Raw genomic sequence first — 20,448 nt, forward strand, 5'->3', positions numbered from 1 at the left:
GAACCCTGTCACGGGTGGGTCTTCAATCCCACCACGGCCTAGCCAATTTTCTACCCGTGCAGAATAGGGTCAATCGCTGAATCTCAATATACCTAAGTACCTGCGTGGGTAGCCAACCGGGAGACCGTACCTCGGCGCAGGTCGGCTTGGACACGAACCGCCCAAGCGGTTCGTTCCGTTCTGCAGTGATAACCGAGTGGGTATTATCGCCCGACCTCGCCGAATCTGATTCTATTTAACGGGTATTTAAAACCCCAACTATTATTCCGCAGTGCAAGATGGTATCCCAATAGGGGAAAAAGACACGACGAACGGGTAACATTCACACAAACACATTTATTTCAAGACACATATACAGTCAATCATGCAGGTATGGAAGCAAATAAAGTGAAAGCACTACAACCGACTATAAGCAATTTATGTACAGCCACTTAACAGTTTTACTTCACAAGACACGGCGCCACCAACATTCATTCAAAAGCAAAAGAAAAGGCCACCCTCAAAAGACAAGGGTGCCAGACAGGGCCCGTGGGCCTTTATGGCGTGGGACTTGGCAGACCGAACGAATCCCACAAGACCGTTGCAGGTTTCCTGCACCCTGGTGGTGCGATGGTGGGCGAGCTCTCTCCGACGCTCCTTGCACGAACGCGCAGGTCCGCGCGACACAGCTGGCAGAGCGGTGCCTCCATTCCGCGTCCCCTCCGCGATGCCTGGACTCTCCACCGACTGCAAGCTCCAACGAGCGGGTCGCTCTACGGACCGCTTCTTCAAGACCCAGACGGGCAGAAGACCACGAAACGCCGACCGACACTCTGACCAACCGCCCCTGACTTGTAGAAGTGGTCCGTAGAGCAACCCGCTCGTTGGAGCTTGCAGTCGGTGGAGAGTCGGGGCATCACGGAGGGACGCGGACTGGAGGCACCGCTCTGCCAGCTGTGTCGCTCGGACCTGCGCGTTCGTGCAAGGAGCGCCGGAGAGAGCTCGCCCACCATCGCACCACCAGGGTGCAGGAAACCTGCAACGGTCTTGTGGGATTCGTTCGGTCTGCCAAGTCCCACGCCATAAAGGCCCACGGGCCCTGTCTGGCGCCCTTGTCTTTTGAGGGTGGCCTTTTCTTTTGCTTTTGAATGAATGTTGGTGGCGCCGTGTCTTGTGAAGTAAAACTGTTAAGTGGCTGTACATAAATTGCTTATAGTCGGTTGTACTGCTTTCACTTTATTTGCTTCCATACCTGCATGATTGACTGTATATGTGTATTGAAATAAATGTGTTTGTGTGAATGTTACCCGTTCGTCGTGTCTTTTTCCCCTATTGGGATACCATCTTGCACTGCGGAATAATAGTTGGGGTTTTAAATACCTGTTAAATAGAATCGGATCCGGCGAGGTCGGGCGATAATACCCGCTCGGTTATCACTGCAGAACGGAACGAACCGCTTGGGCGGTTCGTGTCCAAGCCGACCTGCGCCGAGGTACGGTCTCCCGGTTGGCTACCCGCGCAGGTACTTAGGTATATCGAGATTCAGCGATTGACCCTATTCTGCGCGGGTAGAAAATTGGCTCGGCCATGGTGGGATTGAAGACCCACCCGTGACAGGGTTCTGGCGTTGCTCCGGAAGGTCACGACTGAATTGTCCGTCCGGTGGGCGAGTGGCTACTATTAGTGGAAAGCGGCCTTTCGCACGTCGGCGGACGCGAATTCGTAACACCAAAAAGCTCTCCCGAGCCAAGCAGAAGCCGAAGTTAACTGAACCACCAAAGCAAAAAGCCTCCAAAAAGCATTCTCCCGAGCCAGGCCTCAGCCGAAGCTCACTGAGCCAGCCGAAGCAAAAAGCTTCCGAAGGCCTCAACCCAAACGCAAGCCAAGCAGGACCCGAAGGTCTGCTGAGCGACTACTCTCTGCCGAAGCAAAAAGCTTACTCCTCTTCCAACTCTGCCCACGAACAAAATAAAAAGATCTCCTCTTATCCTTCTCCCGCCCTTCCCCCGATCCCGGCGTGACTCATGCCCTGGTGCTCCATGCCCCGCTCAGCCCCAGGTGGGAGGGAGTTGTTGACATCATGAATCAAGGGACGGCAGGGTGGTTCTTCCTCTTCGCAGAAGAGGGGGAGGGATGTCTCCATTGTTCGTTCCCTAACTATTAAATCGATCCGCAGCGCATCTAATCGATTTCTGAACATTTAAACAATGAAAGGTGAGCTATCTAGGGAACAAGCACTTGTCGACATAGCTGACTAAAGGAACCTGTATGTTGTGTGCAATCAAATTCCCAAATTGGTAACAATATGTTATATCTATGGATAAGATTCATGTTTTGCCTGTTTTAGATTTGGCAACATTGAGCGTATGACATCTGTAGAGCAGTTCCAGGATGGCGGCTGAGAAGCATGCTCCAGAGAGGAGCAACATTCTGTCATCTGTTTCTTGGGAAGTGAGGGTGTGAATCCCAGTGAAATCAATCGCAGCATGAAAATGCAATATGGTGACGCATGTTTATCACTGCAGCGGGTGTATGACTGGGACAAGAAGTTTAAAAGTGGAGTGTCCAGTGTTGCAGACGCTGCTCGCTCAGGCCGGCCTCAGACAACCCACCAGAAATGGTTGCAGGAGTGGAGCACATGCTAAGGGAAAACCGTCGCATTACGCTGGATGAAGTGGTCTCCGAATTTAAGATTAGCCATGGTTCAGCACACCATATCATTCACAACGTGCTGGAGTTCTGTACCATGTGCTTTTAAACTTCCTGTCCCAATCGTACACCTGCTGAAGCGATAAACATGCGTCACCATATTGCATTTTCATTCTGCGATGCATTTTACTGGGATTCACACCCTCACTTCCAAAGAAACGGATGACAGAACGTTGCTCCTCCCTGGTGCATGCTTCAAAGGGAGCTGCCATCTTGGAACTGCTCTACTGACGTCATATGCTCAATGTTGCCAGATCGAAAACAGGCAAAACATGACTCTTACGCATTGACATAACATATGTCGTCTACAACTACACACATTACATTCTCAAATTTATATCGCCATTTTAAGGTCACTAATTCACTGACCCTCGTAGAAACTCCAAGCAGGGAAAACTGGAAATGTGGTAGGAGGAGGGGTTTGGGGGTGGGTTGATGAGGTTTGAAAAAATCATGGTTTTGGATTGGGGACGATCAAAGATGGTGGTTAACAGCCGCCTTGAAGATCTGGAGGGAAGAATAAGATTGAAGAGAATGTGACAGTTGGTTCTCCAGATGGGGGAAAAAAAGGGGAACAAATGAGTGGAGGTGAGCAATGATCCTGGGAGTTTCAACAGAAGGGATTGATGGTGCACAGTGTGTGCCCTGCTGAAACATGGGGGGGAGGGTGTGGGACAAAGCATGGAAAGAGCAGAGGGTGCAAGATCAGAAAGGAGGTGGTAGAAGATAGAGAGACCACCAACCTGTCTGCGATGGGAAAGTTATAGGCCAATTGACTCAGCTTCATCGCAGGAGATTCCAATCATCATTTTGGAGGCCTTGGTTTCCACGGCATCAAGCTGAGCAAGAAGTGAGGCAGGGGAGCCAGCCCAGAGGGGAGAGCCATACTCCATTAGGCTGTGGATGAAGACCCTGTCGGTGGATATAATTTCAGGTGCACAAAGGAAGTACTTTGTACGACGGAGGATGCCCAGTCGGCGGCTGGCTTTGGAGACCAACTTGGTGAGGTGGTTTGCCCAAGATAGATCATAGCTGATAGTAAGACCCAAGAGTTTGAGAGACTGAACTTCAAGAGGATTAAGAAATAGATAGGAGGATTTGACAGATGGTCTTTTTGGAGAGAGACTGTTTGTGTGGGATTTCTCAGAATTGAAGGTTATATTTGAAGGGGTTGACCAGCTCAAGGTCTGCTGAGAGGGAAGAGGCTGCTGCCTGGCAATCTGAAGGATGGGGGATGTTATTGCAGAGGGTGGAATCATCAGAAAAGGGATGAAGAGGATATTTCAGAGTCAGAGAGATCATTAATGAAGATCACGACTCGTACTCGGCACAGAACACTGCCTTGGGGCACACTCCAGCCTCGTCAGGGAGAGGAGGTGAAAGGATCCCAATGAGAGCTACATGGTTGCTACGAGAATGGAGAAAGTCAATGAGCCATGTGCAGAGCTGGGCTTGGATGCCATAGGCAGAGAGTTTGGAGAGCAAGGTGGGATGCCAGACTGCATCAAAAGCACGAGATATGTTTACAAAGACGGCCCTGATCTCATAACTACCATTGAGGGCTTCCATCCATTGTTGAGAAAGAAGAAAGAGCATTCCAAGGTCGAGTTACCTGGCCTGAATCTGAACTGATGGTCAGAGATCAGGCCGTTGGAGAAGAGGAAGGATTTTATGTCTACTGCGAGGATGGATTCCATGACTTTGCTGATGATTGGAACCAGGTTGTATATTTTTGTAAGTTATCACAAGTTTCTGAAGATGATGATCAATGTGAATTAAAGATTGCTAAATGACGAGCTTGATTTCTTCTCACCCAAATAAGCTGTATTAATAACAGTCAGCATTGCTCTTATGGCATAAAACACCACTGGAGGCTGAGTAAATTGTTGACACTCAAAACATCTACACACAGTATTGTAACTCCTGAATGTGTCAAAGACTGTTGCACAGCAGTGTATATGCATTCCGAAATCGATAGATGGGATGAGTTGAAATGAGTTAAATAAAAAAATGAGTTGAAAAACAAAGGTTGTACTCGGACTGCACGAGAAGATTTTAGAAATCGGGGTGGTGAGGGGGGAAGCACAAATTCTCGATGTAAATGTACATTATTACAGCACTACCTGGTGGAAGCTGGTATTTCAAGTCATGATAAAATATGCCATGAACATCATAAAAATGTGGGAATTAACCCATCTGGAAGGACAGATTCTTTGCTAGTAAGCCATCCTACTATATAAAATAAGGTGTGTGTGTGTGCGTGTGTGCACGCATGAACGAAAATCATGGAAAGAAAACACGGCCGGGCCATTCTCCACCAAATTCTGCATACGTGTTGGGTTCCCAGATGGAATGGGTATTTACAAGTAATCAAAATGTGACAAAGACACCAGGTTAAAAAATGCTTGATATGCATATTACATACTTTACAAACTGCGATTGCAATAACAGAACCCATGACATACCTTTTGGAAGTCATCAAACTTCTTTTGCAGCACTTCCACTTGCTCGAGGTCAGCTCCCATTTCATCCGCTGCCAAGGTGGCTTCTTTCTCATCAATCCACTGCTTGAGCTCGCCAGCCTCACGGAACACTGTAAACTTCTTGCAGCTCTTTTCAAGCATGTCCTTGCGCCTTTCTCCAAGGTCTTGGAGGGATTTGTACCTATTCCACAGGAACAATAATGCCTTGGCATATTATTTCATAATGTTTGACAAATGGCATGTACAAATCGTCAAAAACGTCAAGCAATTTACAAATCGAATGAAAATAAAATTCTTGGAATACAGGACTTTCAAAATGACATATGAACGCAAACAAGGCCTTTCACGCATGCGCTGTGCGCGTTTTCAGTGACACGCTTCTGCCAGTCGGGGCACCTTTAAACCTGCTGCTGCTAGGGGTTTCCGCACATGCGTACAAAGCATTCTGGGGTGGATTACATCATTTAAAGTCCCACATTCACGAGCAGGAGCCGAGTTGCTTGAAGATATCCAAAAGTATTTGAAAATATCAGATGATCTCTCTGCTAATGCTATGTGGTGACAATGCAGCAAAAATATTGACACAAGTAGCGAATCAAATGAACTTCCCAGCTCGTTTGATATCAAAAAAAATTCAAGATTGAGACAACTACAACAGGATATGAAGTGCAAGTGGACAGGGACTTTAACACGAAGAACAATCGGAGAAACAAAACCCTTGCAAAGCACAAAATCGGAATGACAACAAAGACAAAAAAAAAACAAAAACATGATCACATACATATGAATACAAAAGAATCACCTTCAATAAAACGAGTAAAATTTTGAAACTTAGCAAATTTATACATATAACATCTGGAAAATATTACAAGTAAGCCAGAAATGCAACTTGGGGATAACAAATTGAAAATTAACGAGTGCAGTCATTTTACCAACATCATTGTAATGTTTAATTGATAAATTCAAGATTTTTGCTGAGCCCATCCAACCTCAGTGAAAAGCCCTCATTTTAAGACAATATTAAGACAGATAGCTTTGTATCTGATATAATTTTACCGTGCTTCTTGTGATCAACATTCAGTGCAGGTCTTTACTTTGTATTAGCCATCAATGAGAGACATGTAATGTCAGAGATGCCGTCAGTGAAGACATGCGAAAAGGGTCTGAATTATTAGAACAAAGAATTGAAGGGATGGAAATGTGGTGACATGAGCGAGTTTTAGGGATCATATTTCAAGACTGGAACAACCCCATGATGGAGGAATGGCACAGGACTATCCGAGGTGCTGTCACAAAGACCGTGAATGTAAACTTGGCCACTGAAATGCAACTCCTTGCATCCCACTGATTCTGGCTCACTTTTGTGATGGAGGGACTTCAAGAGGATAATGAGCAAACGAGTACTGAGGCTCCCTGGATGAGGGGTCCTGAAAATTCAAATCTCATTTTTATCGCCAACCAAATGACTGATACCATTTAACCCTCTGCATATTCTGCAGGAATATACCGAAATCCCATCACACGCCCCACCGATTATGGTCAGACATGCACTCAAAATAAACACTTTTTGCTTTTGATATGCCATAATTGTTTCAGTGACCCTCATCGAATACTTAACCACTGCGTATAAACCTAAAGAAGAGCAATGTCACTCAATCATTATAGACGAGGCTTTTTTGTAACGGATAATAGTGTTTGAACATTTTTTTTTCTTTACATGTAGGCACCTGACCGAATGCAAACATTTGATTGGTAATTGTGAAATTCGTTTGAATGACGAAAGAGTCGCCCACATGAATACCCAATTTCAGGTTTCCTTCAATTGTTCAATAACTGTGCTGTACATCGGATTGAAATGATTAAAAATTTGATAATCCATTGCACGAAGACAAATTTCATTTTTGTGATCATATAACCTCTACATGGCATTGCAGATATTGTTAGTGAAGCCACTGGTTCCAAACTTCCTAAAATGGAGTCTCAGCAGAACACAGCCCCTCTCCATTTTCAGCAGGAAGCTTTACTTGCAAGCAAAAGTAGCAGGTAATCATAAAGTAACATTTTCTTTTTACCCTCACCCGTGGAGAGGGTATTGCATTTGGGTCTGTATATCTGCCGTTTGCCTGTTTGCCCGCAAATAAAGACAGCATGGTTTTTCTCCGCAACTGCTTGTCAGATTGAGACAAAATTTTCACCATTGGGGCCACTACTCATGTAGAATGTTCTAATGATAATCATGACGGCATAGGTCACGTTTTGTGCAAGCATGTTGAAAAAAACAGGCAAACTTTGGACCTCTATCTTTGAAACCGCACCAGGGAAAAAATTGAAACTTAGCACATGGCAAGTGCTCCAAATGGAGAATAAGTCTAATTTTTATGCCGACGGTGAAGTCGGTCACATTATGTTTTCAGTTTGTCCATCCGTCAGTATGTACGTACATACAAGTTTTCTCTGCAACCGCTTATCCGATTGATACGAAATTTTCACAATAGGTGCGACGACTCATGCAGAATTTTTCAATGATAATTGTGACGTCATAGGTCATGTAGGGTGGCAGCTATGTTGGAAAAATGGAGAAAAACTTTGGACCTCTGCATCTCTGACTGCACCAAGGAAAAATTGAAACTTGGCAGATGGAAAGTATTCCTCATGCAGAATAAGTGTGATTTTTCATGATGCCATCAGTGCCTTTGTTACGATGTCATAAATGCATATGTAGAACCCTCCATCTGATCGGTATGAAAATTTTTGAGGGTCATGTAGGGATAAAATGGTCCACAGAAAAAAATTGATGATATCATTGGTCATGTGATTCAGCAGCCATATTGTTTTAAAAAAAACAAAAAACAAAAAACCTTCAAAAATCTTCTCTGAAGTGGCTGAACAGATCGAAGCGAAACTTCACACATATGACCGCCTATCCATGAGGAACAAAAGGTTCACATATACGATGTCATAGGTCACATGGTTTGGCAGCCATATTGGATTGAAGAAAAATATTAAATAATGCTTTCTCTGGAATCGCTTAATTGACGTGAAACCTCACAATTATGATCTTGTAGTGATGGGGGATGCATGTTTTAAATTTCAACTTGATTGGATGCATGGTCTGGCAGCCAGAATTATTATTATTTTTTTATTTTAATTTTTTTGAATAAGGCTAACTTGGCTGTTCCTGAATGGGTTTGAGGGTAAAGGAGTGGCAGCTGAAATGTGAATCCTATCCAGGTTCCTCATGATGACTTCATCTTCGCTTTTTGCTTGTTTGGGTTCCTTCTGATTACTCCAATGGAGGACTAGACTGTACCACCTATTTGGTCTTCCATTTGATTTGAATTAAATTTACTTTAATCCCATTCTCAGTTCAATTGAATAATAATAAAAAACGTCATGGGTCTGGGTCAGGGTCAGGTGTCCGATCAAAGTGGATTTGCGTCAAAGCGGGACGTCTTGGTACCCGGTCATCACTGCCAGCAGTTATAAAGTGGCAGTTATAATTTTGTCGCTTATTAATTATGTAACACACAAGTACACAAATACCACACAAAACTGCACAAACCCCACACAAAACAAATGCTGGCGGGGGCCTGGAATCTCCGATTGCTCTTTTTCTTGTTTATTTGTAACTGACCGATTGCTGCTGCATGACTGTGTTCTCCTTCCCGTAATAAATAACCGGTTTGATGAAACTGTGTGGTTGTTGGCAGTTGGCTCCACAGCACTTAAATAATTGGCATATCATCCAGTCAGAGTGGGTTTGTTGGAAAGTTGATTTTGCTAGAAAGCGCTTGCGGATTGCTGACAGGCTCGCTCGGCCAATTTTTTCGGCCGATTTGCTGCGGTCGTATGCTGAAACGCCAATTTGTGCCAAATGAACCAGGCGGACGTGGACATCTTTTCGTCCCATACGCATGGGAGGCATGACCTTCGATGAAGATATGCGACTGTTACACAATGCATATTCAATTGCGGATCATTCAAACATGATGCACAGGAAAGATTCATCCCATTTCAACAACAAATTGGATTTACGGCTTAATAGTGATGACTTTTATGTTGATACAAATTAGAATCGTCAAATTCACCGTTAAAAAAAGACATGGGTTGGTTGGGCTTGGGGGAGGGGGGAATATAAAATTAATGATCACAATAAAATAAATAAATGTGGTTCCACTGGTCCCGGCATGCTGACACCTTACTCACAGCTCTTCAATCTGCTGCATTCGCTGAGCCACACTGATGGACTCCTTAACACTCCTGGGTCAGCATTCGTGACAGGAAGAGATTGAAGAGGGGTTAGAAGCAACAAGCATAGAACAAGTGCAGTGGTTAAAGGACAAGCAGCGTGGCTGTGAGCCCAAAGAGCAAAGGCAGAGGTATAAAGAAGTGCAAACCACACAAGCACAAATCAGCACTTTACTAAGTCACTATGTTAAGCACCATGCAAGGCAGAGAATGACTGGTTCAACAAAGCGACCAGTGCATTGAAGCCCCTAAAGCAAGCCATATGTAAGCCTTCAGTTTTTGTTGGTTTAAATTATGTCCTGAAGGGAACACATACATCTTGGAAGCCTCTGTTTCAAATTGATTTCCAAAATATACCTGAAATTTTTTTTAAAGCCATAGCCACAAATTCTTGGTGACAAGACACATTCATGAAATAAACAAAGTCAACGAATATAATTGAAAGTCCAAATGGGAGGAAGAATGGAGGTTTCTGTTGAAAATGTTTCTGGAGGTTTCTGTTGAAGAATGAAAAAAAAAAAAAAAAAAAAAAAAAAAAAAAACTTGCAACCTATCCTACTTTGAAGGAGCAGGGATTTTGATTGGTTCATCCATTAAGTCTATCACAGTGCTGAAGTGATGGAACCATATTATTGGGACAACATGTGAAGTGGCAGAGGGAGTGATAAAATAAAATAAAAAAATAAGAGAGAAAGGCAATAAAATATATTATGAGCAATGGCAGAAAAGCATGGCAGGAAGTTACACCTCATCTTGGAAGGACCACTGCATAATGCATAACAGGGTAAGGCGGAGACTTTCCTTTTCTAAACCAGTCTTAAAATGAATGATCTTAATCTGAACTTTCGTACTTTCCACGGTATTTTGCTGCCTTCATCGTACTATATTTATGACGTGTGCACAGCACATCGGAGGGGGCAATGGAGATGTGGAGGGAGTGTGGTTCATTCTGAATATTTTAAAAGGTTCCAAATGGCTTGCTGTTTGAGTAAAACTCATACCCCCCACAAGACCCACCAATGAACACATCCCATTGGCAAGCTAAGGGTTGTGAACCTGACACAAAAACTCTATTACAAGTTAAACAAGAAACATTTGTTCAAAATGAGGGAAGATCAAGGTATTGTGAGCAATCAAAACGTTTTTATAAACTTTATAAAATAAAATTCTAACCACCTGTGTCAATGTTAAAGCCAAGCATCATAATTAAGTTATGTTAACCCTCTGAAAACATGCAATATTGTACCCACCAATAATCTCAAGGTATTTATTTCCTGCCAAATTATACTCGGTCATTTAGCCTGGATGAACCATTTAGTGGCAAATCCAGACATTAACGAAATATACACAATTAAATAACTTTGCTTTCTGAACTCCCATCTCTTCGATTAATTAGTCTGTCCCATACACAGCAGTGCGCACATGTACCAGTGTGTCCGCCTAGGCCTTGGTTTTTCAAACCCGGGGGCGCGACCCCAAGTGGGGTCGCCGAGAAAATTTCGTGGGGTCGCGGGCGTCCGCTTGCAGTGAAAAAAAATTGTCTATTTTCGATCGGTGTTCGCTTTTACGGGATGTAATATAAACGGTTCGTTCAAAGTATGGGAACCGGCGCAACATGACGCTTGGAATGGGATCCAGACGATGCGCGGGCTCGCTGAAGGGCGGTTCATTTTGGTGGGAAATTAGTGGTTTGATCCACGGCCTCTCAGACTCAGACTCTTATCATCAACGTCTATTCACGTCTCCACATACGACTCGAGACCTTATTTGTGATGGCAGCACCGGCCACCAGCAAATCTCAAGAACTTTCTTACCAGGATAAATTTCTGGACGTTGGATTTTACTACGTGGTGGATAAAAGTGGGGCACAGAGGCCTCAGTGTCTGATTTTTTTTGAAGTGCTTTCTACGGAGTCTGTGAAACAAAATAAGTTGCAGAGGCATTTGACAACAAAACATGCGCCTTATCAGGATAAGGAGAGAGCGTTCTTTGAGAGGAAACTTCTTGCACTCAAGAATACGCGTCTTGACAGAGAGGGTACATGCCATAAGACCAATTCTCGGGCATTAGAGGCCTCGTATCGAGTGTTGCTCCATGTTACCAAGACTAAAAAGCCTCACTCCATTGTGGAAGAACTCTTGCTGCCATGTGCAAAGGACATGGTATCTCTGATGGTTGGGGAGGAAGCGGCGAAGAAACTGGCAGTTATACCCCTCTCTGACAACACCATCCAACGCAGAATTGAAGATAGGAGTCTGGACGTAACGGCTCAGGTCGTACAGAAGCTCAAGGAATCGCCGTGGCACGCCATACAGTTGGACGAGTCCACTGATATCGCATCGTACACGCAACTCATCGTCTGGGTCCGCTTCATCAAGGCTGATCACTTTGTCAATAAGCCTCGGCTCATCAAACCATTGGAGGCCACCACCAAAGGCGAGGACATTTTTGGGAAAGTAGAGCAGTTTTATCGTGACCATGATCTGGACTTCGGAAAGTTGCTTGGTTCTACAACAGATGGCGCGCCAGCAATGTTAGGAGTGCGTTCTGGATTCAAGGCTAAATTGCTTGATGTGGCTCCTCAGACCTCCATGGTACACTGCATGATTCACCGAGAAGCGCTCGCCTCTCGTACTTTGCCAGAAACCTTGCAGAGCGTGCTCTCAGAAGTCGTAAAAATGGAGAATCACATCAAATCAAGCGCCCTCAACACTAGGTTATTCAGGCTATTCTGCCAGGAGATGGACGCCGACCATAAGAATTTACTATTCTACACTCAAGTCAGATGGTTATCTCGAGGAAACCTTCTTCTGCGCGTTTACGAGCTCAAAAATGAACTGAAGGAGTTCCTACGCACACAAGGGAAAACGGCATGGGTCGCGTTGTTCGAGTCAGACTCTTGGCTGTCAGAACTGTGCTATCTCGTTGACATCTTTGAACGTCTCAATGTCCTCAACCGCTCGCTCCAAGGCAAAGACGCCAACTCATGATTTTTCATGACAAAATGAGCGGATTTCTGGCGACTCTAAAATTACTGGCAAAGCAGCTGTTAAGTGCTTCAGCCTCTCCCCTCATTTAGTGGAGCATCTAACGACCTGACAGTACGATGATACTGAGCTCGACAGTCTTTCTGGGGAGACAGCACGTCACCTTCGGTCGCTCATTGAACAGTTTGAGCACTATTTCGTTGAGCTGGATGTGCAGTCCTTTTCTGTGGTTCGGGACCCTTTCACGGCTCCACTGGACTCGATTGCTGATGAAGATGATACAGCACAGGAAGAGCTTGTACAGCTCCAGCAGGATTCAGGAGCGCAGGCTCTTGCGCAGACGAATTCGTTGTCGACATTCTGGTGCAAAATGCTGCCGTTGTACCCGACCCTGTCACGGCGCGCCATTAAGGTTCTCATGCCATATCCTTCATCATACTTTTGTGAGCAGTCGTTTTCCACCATGGTGGTGATTAAAACAAAGTACAGAAATTCCCTAGAAATGGAGCATGATATGATCCTGGCATTGTCATCTACTTCTCCACGAATAGAGAAGTTGGTTTCTGACAAACAGGCTCATCCTTCTCACTGATATATCGAAATGTCATTTGGACTAAACTTCTGAAACATTCAACTGTACTATTTGGATAATGTCGGCTATTCTCCGTTTACTCGTCTATGAAAACATGACGATGGTGAATAAAGTAAACAGTAAGTGTTCTTGTGTCATATGAAATCTTATCTTATATATTATGAATTGGGTTTTGAATCTTTTGGGTCATGCGGTGTAGAGAGGTTCTGAAATTGGGTCACCACTAAAAAAGTTTGAAAACCACTGGTCAAGGCAATAACTTTTTTTTTTAACCATTTCAGCTTTTCTCATCAATTTAGTAAAGTTTAGTGATTGCCTAATGTATGGACAAACAATTGTTATGAGAATATGGAAAAGACATTAATAATTGGGTCAAAATGTCAAAGGGCAAAGTCATAGTAAGTACAAATAGGCCATATTAGCCAGGCCACGGTGTGGCGCGAGATGGCTGGGTTTTGTAATTGCTTTGAGTATCTTTACTAAGCCTCTCCTATAGGACAGGGGAAGACTGAGAGCTGTTGCAGGGTTTGTTTCTACAATTAGTGCCTTCAATTTTTAATGATACCCCAAAGTTTCTTCGACCCCTCGGAGTATGAAACCATCATTGATTCTTCTTCTTCTTCTTGCACTCATAATTTCCGAAATTTTTGAGCTGTATTTCAGAGCTGGCTGGGACTTACGGAATAAAATCTTGCATCAGTAATGTGAATAGAAAGTATGCAGGGTCATGACCAAATTATAAATATTTAAACATTTTTCACCATAACTCGACGAAGGTTCATCCGACTGGAACAAAATTGCCCACTCTCGATAGTGTAAGACCGTAGAGCAAGGCACATTTAAGCTTAACTTACATCATACCCCCCCACCCCCCTACGGTTAAAAAGTCATGGTCAAATGGTCTGAAAAAAATCCCCCCAAAACCCCCTTTTTTGTCATCACTCAATTTTTGCCAGTGCAGAATCTCACAGCACTTTGCCTTCCAAAATATGTTCTTGCATCATAATAGTGTACCTGCACTGAAATTGCTCACCTGACATTTGAGTGCCCTTGACCTACTTTTTTTCAGATTGTGACCGAATTACCAAAAAACACCTTTTTGAATAATGTTCCTCCAATTTTCATGATGTTGAGCTTTATGGATATAATGTAGCTGGGGACACACTTTCTCAAGTTACACTCTATCCATAAAAGGTGAAGGTGAAGGTCATATGGTTGTCTGAAAAAAATATGGCCATCATTGGACCGTGGGCCAAGGGTAAGCCTCCCCTGGCAATCACAGGTATCTAGTTTACCAATTGAGCTTTCGTCATGAAATTGTCAACAAATCTTTACGATGAAAACATGGAGAACACCAATTAATATATTGTTTTCCCATTGTTTTCGTCAAGTTTAGTTTGAATACAAAGTGGATGCAGATGGGCTTTGCATTTTGGGATGCTTTCTCGTTCAATTCAGGATCAACATTTCTTTTAGAAAATTTTACATACACGAATAGATCAAAAGAGGCCATACTCATCTAACAGAAACTTTTATATGTTTTTAGTAAGAAAAAAGGGGTCTTTCATTTGCCTGCATCATTCCGAGTCCACAAAAGACCGTTTAGTGATTGCCGAATGCTTGGACACATGTTGTACAAGCATGCCTGAAGCAGAATTACCAAACACTCCTGTTCACCCCCATACTGCCACCATTTTCTTACAGACTCTTATAAAGTGTAAATGGAAAGTGTAAATGGTCAGTTTTTACGATATAATGGATTTGGAAACTGTAAAACGTTTTAACAAGAATTGAAGTATGGTAATCACAGCGGAGGTAAGGTGGATATGAGGTCAGTGTGGAATCCTCCCCCGGCAAGGGGAAGCCAAATCCAGTGTACTGTGCACCTGTCTTGAATCTCTTCAAGACAGGTGCACAGTCGGGACAAAGAGGGACAATAAGAGCGCTAATCGTGTATGTTGCTTTCCGAGTGGGTTCTGGACAGCGAATGTATTGTGTATTGCACGAATTTACTGGATATGCATGCGAGGTTGTTAAATGCACATTTTGGTCAATTTTTTTGCCCCCAGAATAACTCTTCAGCAACATTTGCTTCCTTCATTAAAAAAACTTATGTTAGGGTCGTACAAGAAATAGATGGTCCTGAGAAAATTCAAACATTACTAATTTATAGCTTTGATTCGTAAAAAAAAAAAATAAAAAAAATAAAAAATAATAATCACACAAGTACCAACGACAACAAATGTGGAGAGGGTAAAATGGAAGGAAAACACGAGGGGATCACCAATAGAAGGAAGACAAAGAAGAGCAAACGTAAGACAAGCAATTACGAACTGAAAAATCCTTCCTTTCCTTTCTCAAACTTCAAATGTTGTGCTTGATAAAAGTTACATTTATTAACGTCTCACTCTTTCAAAAACCTGTGGAATAAAAGAGAAAGCTGAAATATGATAGTCAAGGTGTTTTCATGATGGGGGATTGGGGAGCGGCACAAGCTTTGGGATGACAAACAGCCAGGAAGACTTACTGCGCTTCTATTTGTTCCTGTCGAGCAGGGATACTTCCAGACTCCTCGAGGTTTTCACGAGATGCTGATTGTGATGGGTCCAACTTTTTAACATAGGCAGCGGGAACAAACCCCTGACGATCGTGAACTTCAACTTTCCACCAGTCCTGCATCAGTAAGGATGAGGATTTATCTCAAACAACTCAAGCGGAAACTGGGAAACGGATACTTTTGAAATGCCCAAGCAAAGAGTACATACATACATACAAACTAACACACACACACACACACACACACACACACACACACACACACACACACACACACACACACACACACACACACACACACACACACACACACACACACACACACACACACACACACACACACACACACACACACACACACACACACACACACACACACACACACGGATTCTTTTGCAAGAAATGATCGTTGCAGAAGTGATAATCTCTGTAAATTATTGTGATCTATTTGCTTGGTTATGGATACATTTATGATAATCTGGGAAAAGTGCATAAATTCTTAATAAAGAATTTTGCCAACATTGTGTCAATCTCTCTATGACAATTTGCAAGACATTTCAAACTTCCCAAACAATCACGTGACATTTTGTGTACTGTACAGGTATGGAGGTTTATAGAAGATCCAGACAAGATGAGGTAAAGAGTAAGGAATGTGACAACAACCTTTTAAAAGCATGACAGTCAAGAGGAGAAAATTGTAGGAGAAAGGTAAGAACAGGGTAAAAACAGGTGGAACTAGAGGGGGAGCACTCGGTAGAGTGGAAAACCTCCGCCGTCAATACTGCTGGGTCACTTAAGTGAACCTGATATCATATTCATTGTAGGTCAAAACGGATCAGACTCTACTGAACCACGATTGAATAAACTAAACTAGATCAACACACGCATGTAGAAATGGCAAAAAATAAAATAAAAAAAAAAAAAATTGGAATTTTTTTGAAAAAAAAGTTGCAAAATTTCTAAATTTTTTTTTCTCTAACAATTTTTTTTTTTGGGAGGAGGGGGGTTGGAAATCACTTAAAACATGCAGAAATGCAAAAAAATTCAAATATTTTTCAAAAAAAAATCGAAATTTTTTTTGAAAAAAGTTGCAAAATTTTGTTTTTTTTTTGGTTGGAAATCACTGAAAACATGTAGAAATGCAAAAACAAAATTTCAAATATTTTTTCAAAATGGCCACCATAGCGGCCATATTTGACTTTGGACGAAGTCCAAAATCTAATGGCATGATCCTTGGACCATACCTTATCCCCCCACCAAGTTTCATCGAAATCCGTCCAGGAGTTTTTCCGTAATACTGTTCACAAACAAACAGACAGGGGTGAAAACAGTAACCTCCGTCCATCCTCGATGGCGGAGGTTAATAAAGCCCAGGAGTGGAAATGGAAGGGCTGCCTGTGGGCAGTAGATTTGAAATCTTGGAATGAAGAATGAGACATCAGACTCAGGAAGACAGTTCCAAAGCCGAAGAAAGAGGGGTATGAAAATATGGAGGTGAGAATAGTTATAGACTTAGGGATTGTAACAATGAGGGTTTCTGGCAGAATGTGTGCGTGACCTGGAAGGGAAGGGCTACATAGAGAGATGAGAGGGCAGTTGGAGCAGGACCAGAATAGTCACAGTAAAAAACTGCAAGGCCACCAATAAGGACATTATAGTACTCAGGATGTGCTTATTGCTCACCAGTCAGGTTTCCTGAGGTGATATTAAAATGACACCGAGTGACTTGGATTTCAGGGCCTCAAGGGAGTATATGGGAATAGCAACACATGTGCACAGTAGGGATTCCATGATATTCAGGAGAGGAGAGGAGATTGGGACCATACTCTGTGCAGAGCGTTGGTGCTGCCAAAGCAGTCTCCTTGGCGATTGGGCACAATCCTGAACAAATCGCCATTCTGACACAGTATACCAGCATGCTGGCACTCATTTTGTCGACCTCAGAAGGATGACAGGCAGAATTAACCCCACCTGGTATTAATTCCACAGCTGAGCGGGATTTAAACTTAGGACCCTCGGATCCCAAGCCCACCACCCTAACAATTAAGCCAACACCAGGCATGATTTTCAGGCACCAGGCACCAGACAACACAACACGATATTCAGGATGAAGGCTTTGTACACCATTATAAACTTACAATGACAAAAAGGATTGAAGACCTACAGAGAATGACAAGGAGGGGCCGTACTTTGAGCCCAGTTTGGAGATCTGCCCAATCCGTGATCTGCAATATTTCTTAATCATGGCACTTCTCAAAGGTGCAAAGACAAAAACTTAATTTTCAAACTCGGCACATTTGTGCCAAACAGAATGGATGAGGGTATTATTTTTTTTATTCCTCTAACACTTCTATTGGGATAGCTTTTTCTTTTGGCTCTCAAATTTCCCTCTCGTTATATTTTTCCCCACCTTTTTGTTCTATTTCCATTCATTAACCACTATCATCATTTTTTTTCTTGCAGACTACTTTACTGCTTTGTCTCTCTTCTCCTGACACTTTAAAACATTTATTTTTTTTTACCAATGGTGGAATTCCAATGAAACATTCACCCTCAATTTTCAGATTCACTCTTTGGACCCCCGAACAAAAGATTTGGTCGTGTAGACCTATGACCTTTACTCCAGTCCTCAACCTTTGACCCCAGATCCTTGATCTGGTGTTTTTGATTTCTGACCAAGTCCCATCACAATAAAAACCCTCCTTTCATCCAAGTTTCCTTTATTTGCTCTTGTGAAGGGTGAATGCTCGAAACAGAGCACACCTTTCTTCCAATGGCTGTTAACATACTCTTATCGTCTTTCTTTGTTAAAATCTACTGTGTAACTTTACCGTCGATGAAGACTGACACTAGCCCAGTGTTCCATTGCAGTTAAAACCAACAACAATATCCCCTTACCTTGTTTGTGCTGTTAAGTAAAGGGAGGACATCACCCTTCTTCATTGTAACTTCCCTGGGACTCTTCTCCTGGTAGTCATACAGTACCAACACCATCTCTTTACCAGTGCCATCTTCCAGTGGTGCTACTTGTTGCTGTTGAAACAGGAGACGAGGAGAGGTAGTAGCCTCATGAAGATAAAAATTGTAAACATTAAACAGTTAAATCAAATGTCCCCAACAGGTGATAATTTACCTTCCCCATCACCAATCGATTGTGCAATTAATGCCATTTAAACAAAACTGCAGAAAGACTCCATAAACCAAGAATTATCTCTGGCAGCCAAAAAAACATTAAAGAATAAGAAGACCAACACAAACACGAAGACGAAGCGGCAACAAATATGCCACGTCTCTCAAACAAATGTGCAACAAAAGGTGTGCAGGAAACCCAATTTGCCATTAATAAACCTTGAATCATTTATTTTATATCAGCATATTTAAGGCAAGCATAGGAGCAGCAAATCAAAACTGGCTGTCACTAAAAGCTGAGATAGGAGTAAATCTGCTATGATCACCAAGGTTGTGGCTGTTCAAAGCCATTGAGACCATGCATATAAAATGACGTTTCCTGCATTTCGGTTCATGAGAGGCATTTTCATTACCATCGTGATGGATGCAGACCTGATGATGGAACTAGTATGCCAGGGCAGAGGATACATCTCGCCAAGCATGGCAGGGGCTTCCTGCTAAATTATTTTATGGAAGGGGACAGTAGCTCCCACGAGCTTTTTTGTTAAGCCTGCATACCCCTGACAGTGCATGATGGACGAATGATTTTGATGGCAGTGCCAGATAATATGTAGCATAAGTAGAGCTGTAGATTAAACACTCATCCAGATCGATGATAATTATACTTTAAAAGGAGTGATGCGTGCGTGCGTGCGCCCGAGTTCCACCGATTGGTTGGACATTTTGCCTGACTACCCACAATTTTTATACTATGGCAGCCATATTGGTGCTTATTGTGATGTGAAGTCAAAGACATCTTCGGAACTGTCAAATTCACAATCGCCATGCCCTGCCGACAAATTTTCCCTTCAGAGTAAAATGACCAAAGCGACAGTTGAAAGGATTTTGAGGCGATAGGCGTCATGGTCCTTGTGAAGACAGGCCTAAGAGATACGAGGCAGTGGTCTGTTCATACAATGCCCAAATAACTACGTGGCACACTCTCAAGCAGAGCTTTTACCATGGAGGTTATGCAGACCCTTGCTATTATTTCCGTCTATTGTCTCAAAAACGACTTGACATTAAAAACAGGAGGGGAAAGCATTAATATTCAAACGAGTGCAAAAAATAAAATAAAAAACAATGAACGACTGAATCAAAATAGAGCACAACTTAATCATGAAAAGTATTTGACACCAAATGATGCAAATGATCTTACCCTACAGGACTGCGCTTGCTCACGAAGTGCTTGAGTGGTACTACCATAGGCAACCAGATCGGACATAAGCGCCTCATGTTTCTTCAGCAAGGCCTGGATTGCAGGAAAGTCAGAATGATTACACACAAAAATCAGTGGAACTACAGCAAGATTATAAAGATTTGCTGTCAGCTGCTGAAATTTAAGAATGAAAATGCAATTTTCCTTTTGAGGATAAAATGGAGGAGAAAAAAAAAACCGAAAGATGCAAAATGAAATGTGACAAAACACATTTGGATTGTCCAAATGTGTTATCAAGTTGAAGTTCTTTGTATACAGTCAATTTGTCTGTTGTATCCGAACAAAAAACTTAAATAAACAAATGTTGAAAAACACAAAGGAGGGAGGAGATTGTGTAGTTGTGTCGGACGCCTTTATGAAGCCACATTGCCAAAACTTGCAACGGTCTATGAACAAATGAGTTTTTACAAAAACAACAACAACAACAACAACAACAACAACAACAACAACAACAACAAGCATTTTAAGGCCATTTTCCCTGCTAAAGCAGGGGTTAGCCTGAGTTTT

At 42.8% G+C, this 20,448-nt stretch overlaps 1 protein-coding gene across 1 annotated transcript in view; it reads right to left on the reverse strand.

The window, feature by feature from the left end:
- SPTAN1 (spectrin alpha, non-erythrocytic 1) overlaps window positions 1–20,448 on the reverse strand; it is a 179,946-nt gene that overhangs the window by 69,232 nt on the left and 90,266 nt on the right. Inside the window, exons 21-25 of the mRNA XM_085896171.1 lie at window positions 19,882–19,974; window positions 18,453–18,587; window positions 15,526–15,671; window positions 9,378–9,431; window positions 5,154–5,352 (exon numbers count right to left, since the gene is read on the reverse strand). Of these exons, the coding sequence (XP_085752297.1) occupies window positions 5,154–5,352; window positions 9,378–9,431; window positions 15,526–15,671; window positions 18,453–18,587; window positions 19,882–19,974 (627 nt within the window). The remainder of the gene's footprint in view (window positions 1–5,153; window positions 5,353–9,377; window positions 9,432–15,525; window positions 15,672–18,452; window positions 18,588–19,881; window positions 19,975–20,448) is intronic.

The sequence above is a fragment of the Eptatretus burgeri genome, chromosome 1 (assembly GCF_056783735.1).
Source record: "Eptatretus burgeri isolate ZD-2024b chromosome 1, Ebu_testis_v1, whole genome shotgun sequence".
In the NCBI taxonomy this organism is placed as follows: Eukaryota; Metazoa; Chordata; class Myxini; order Myxiniformes; family Myxinidae; genus Eptatretus; species Eptatretus burgeri.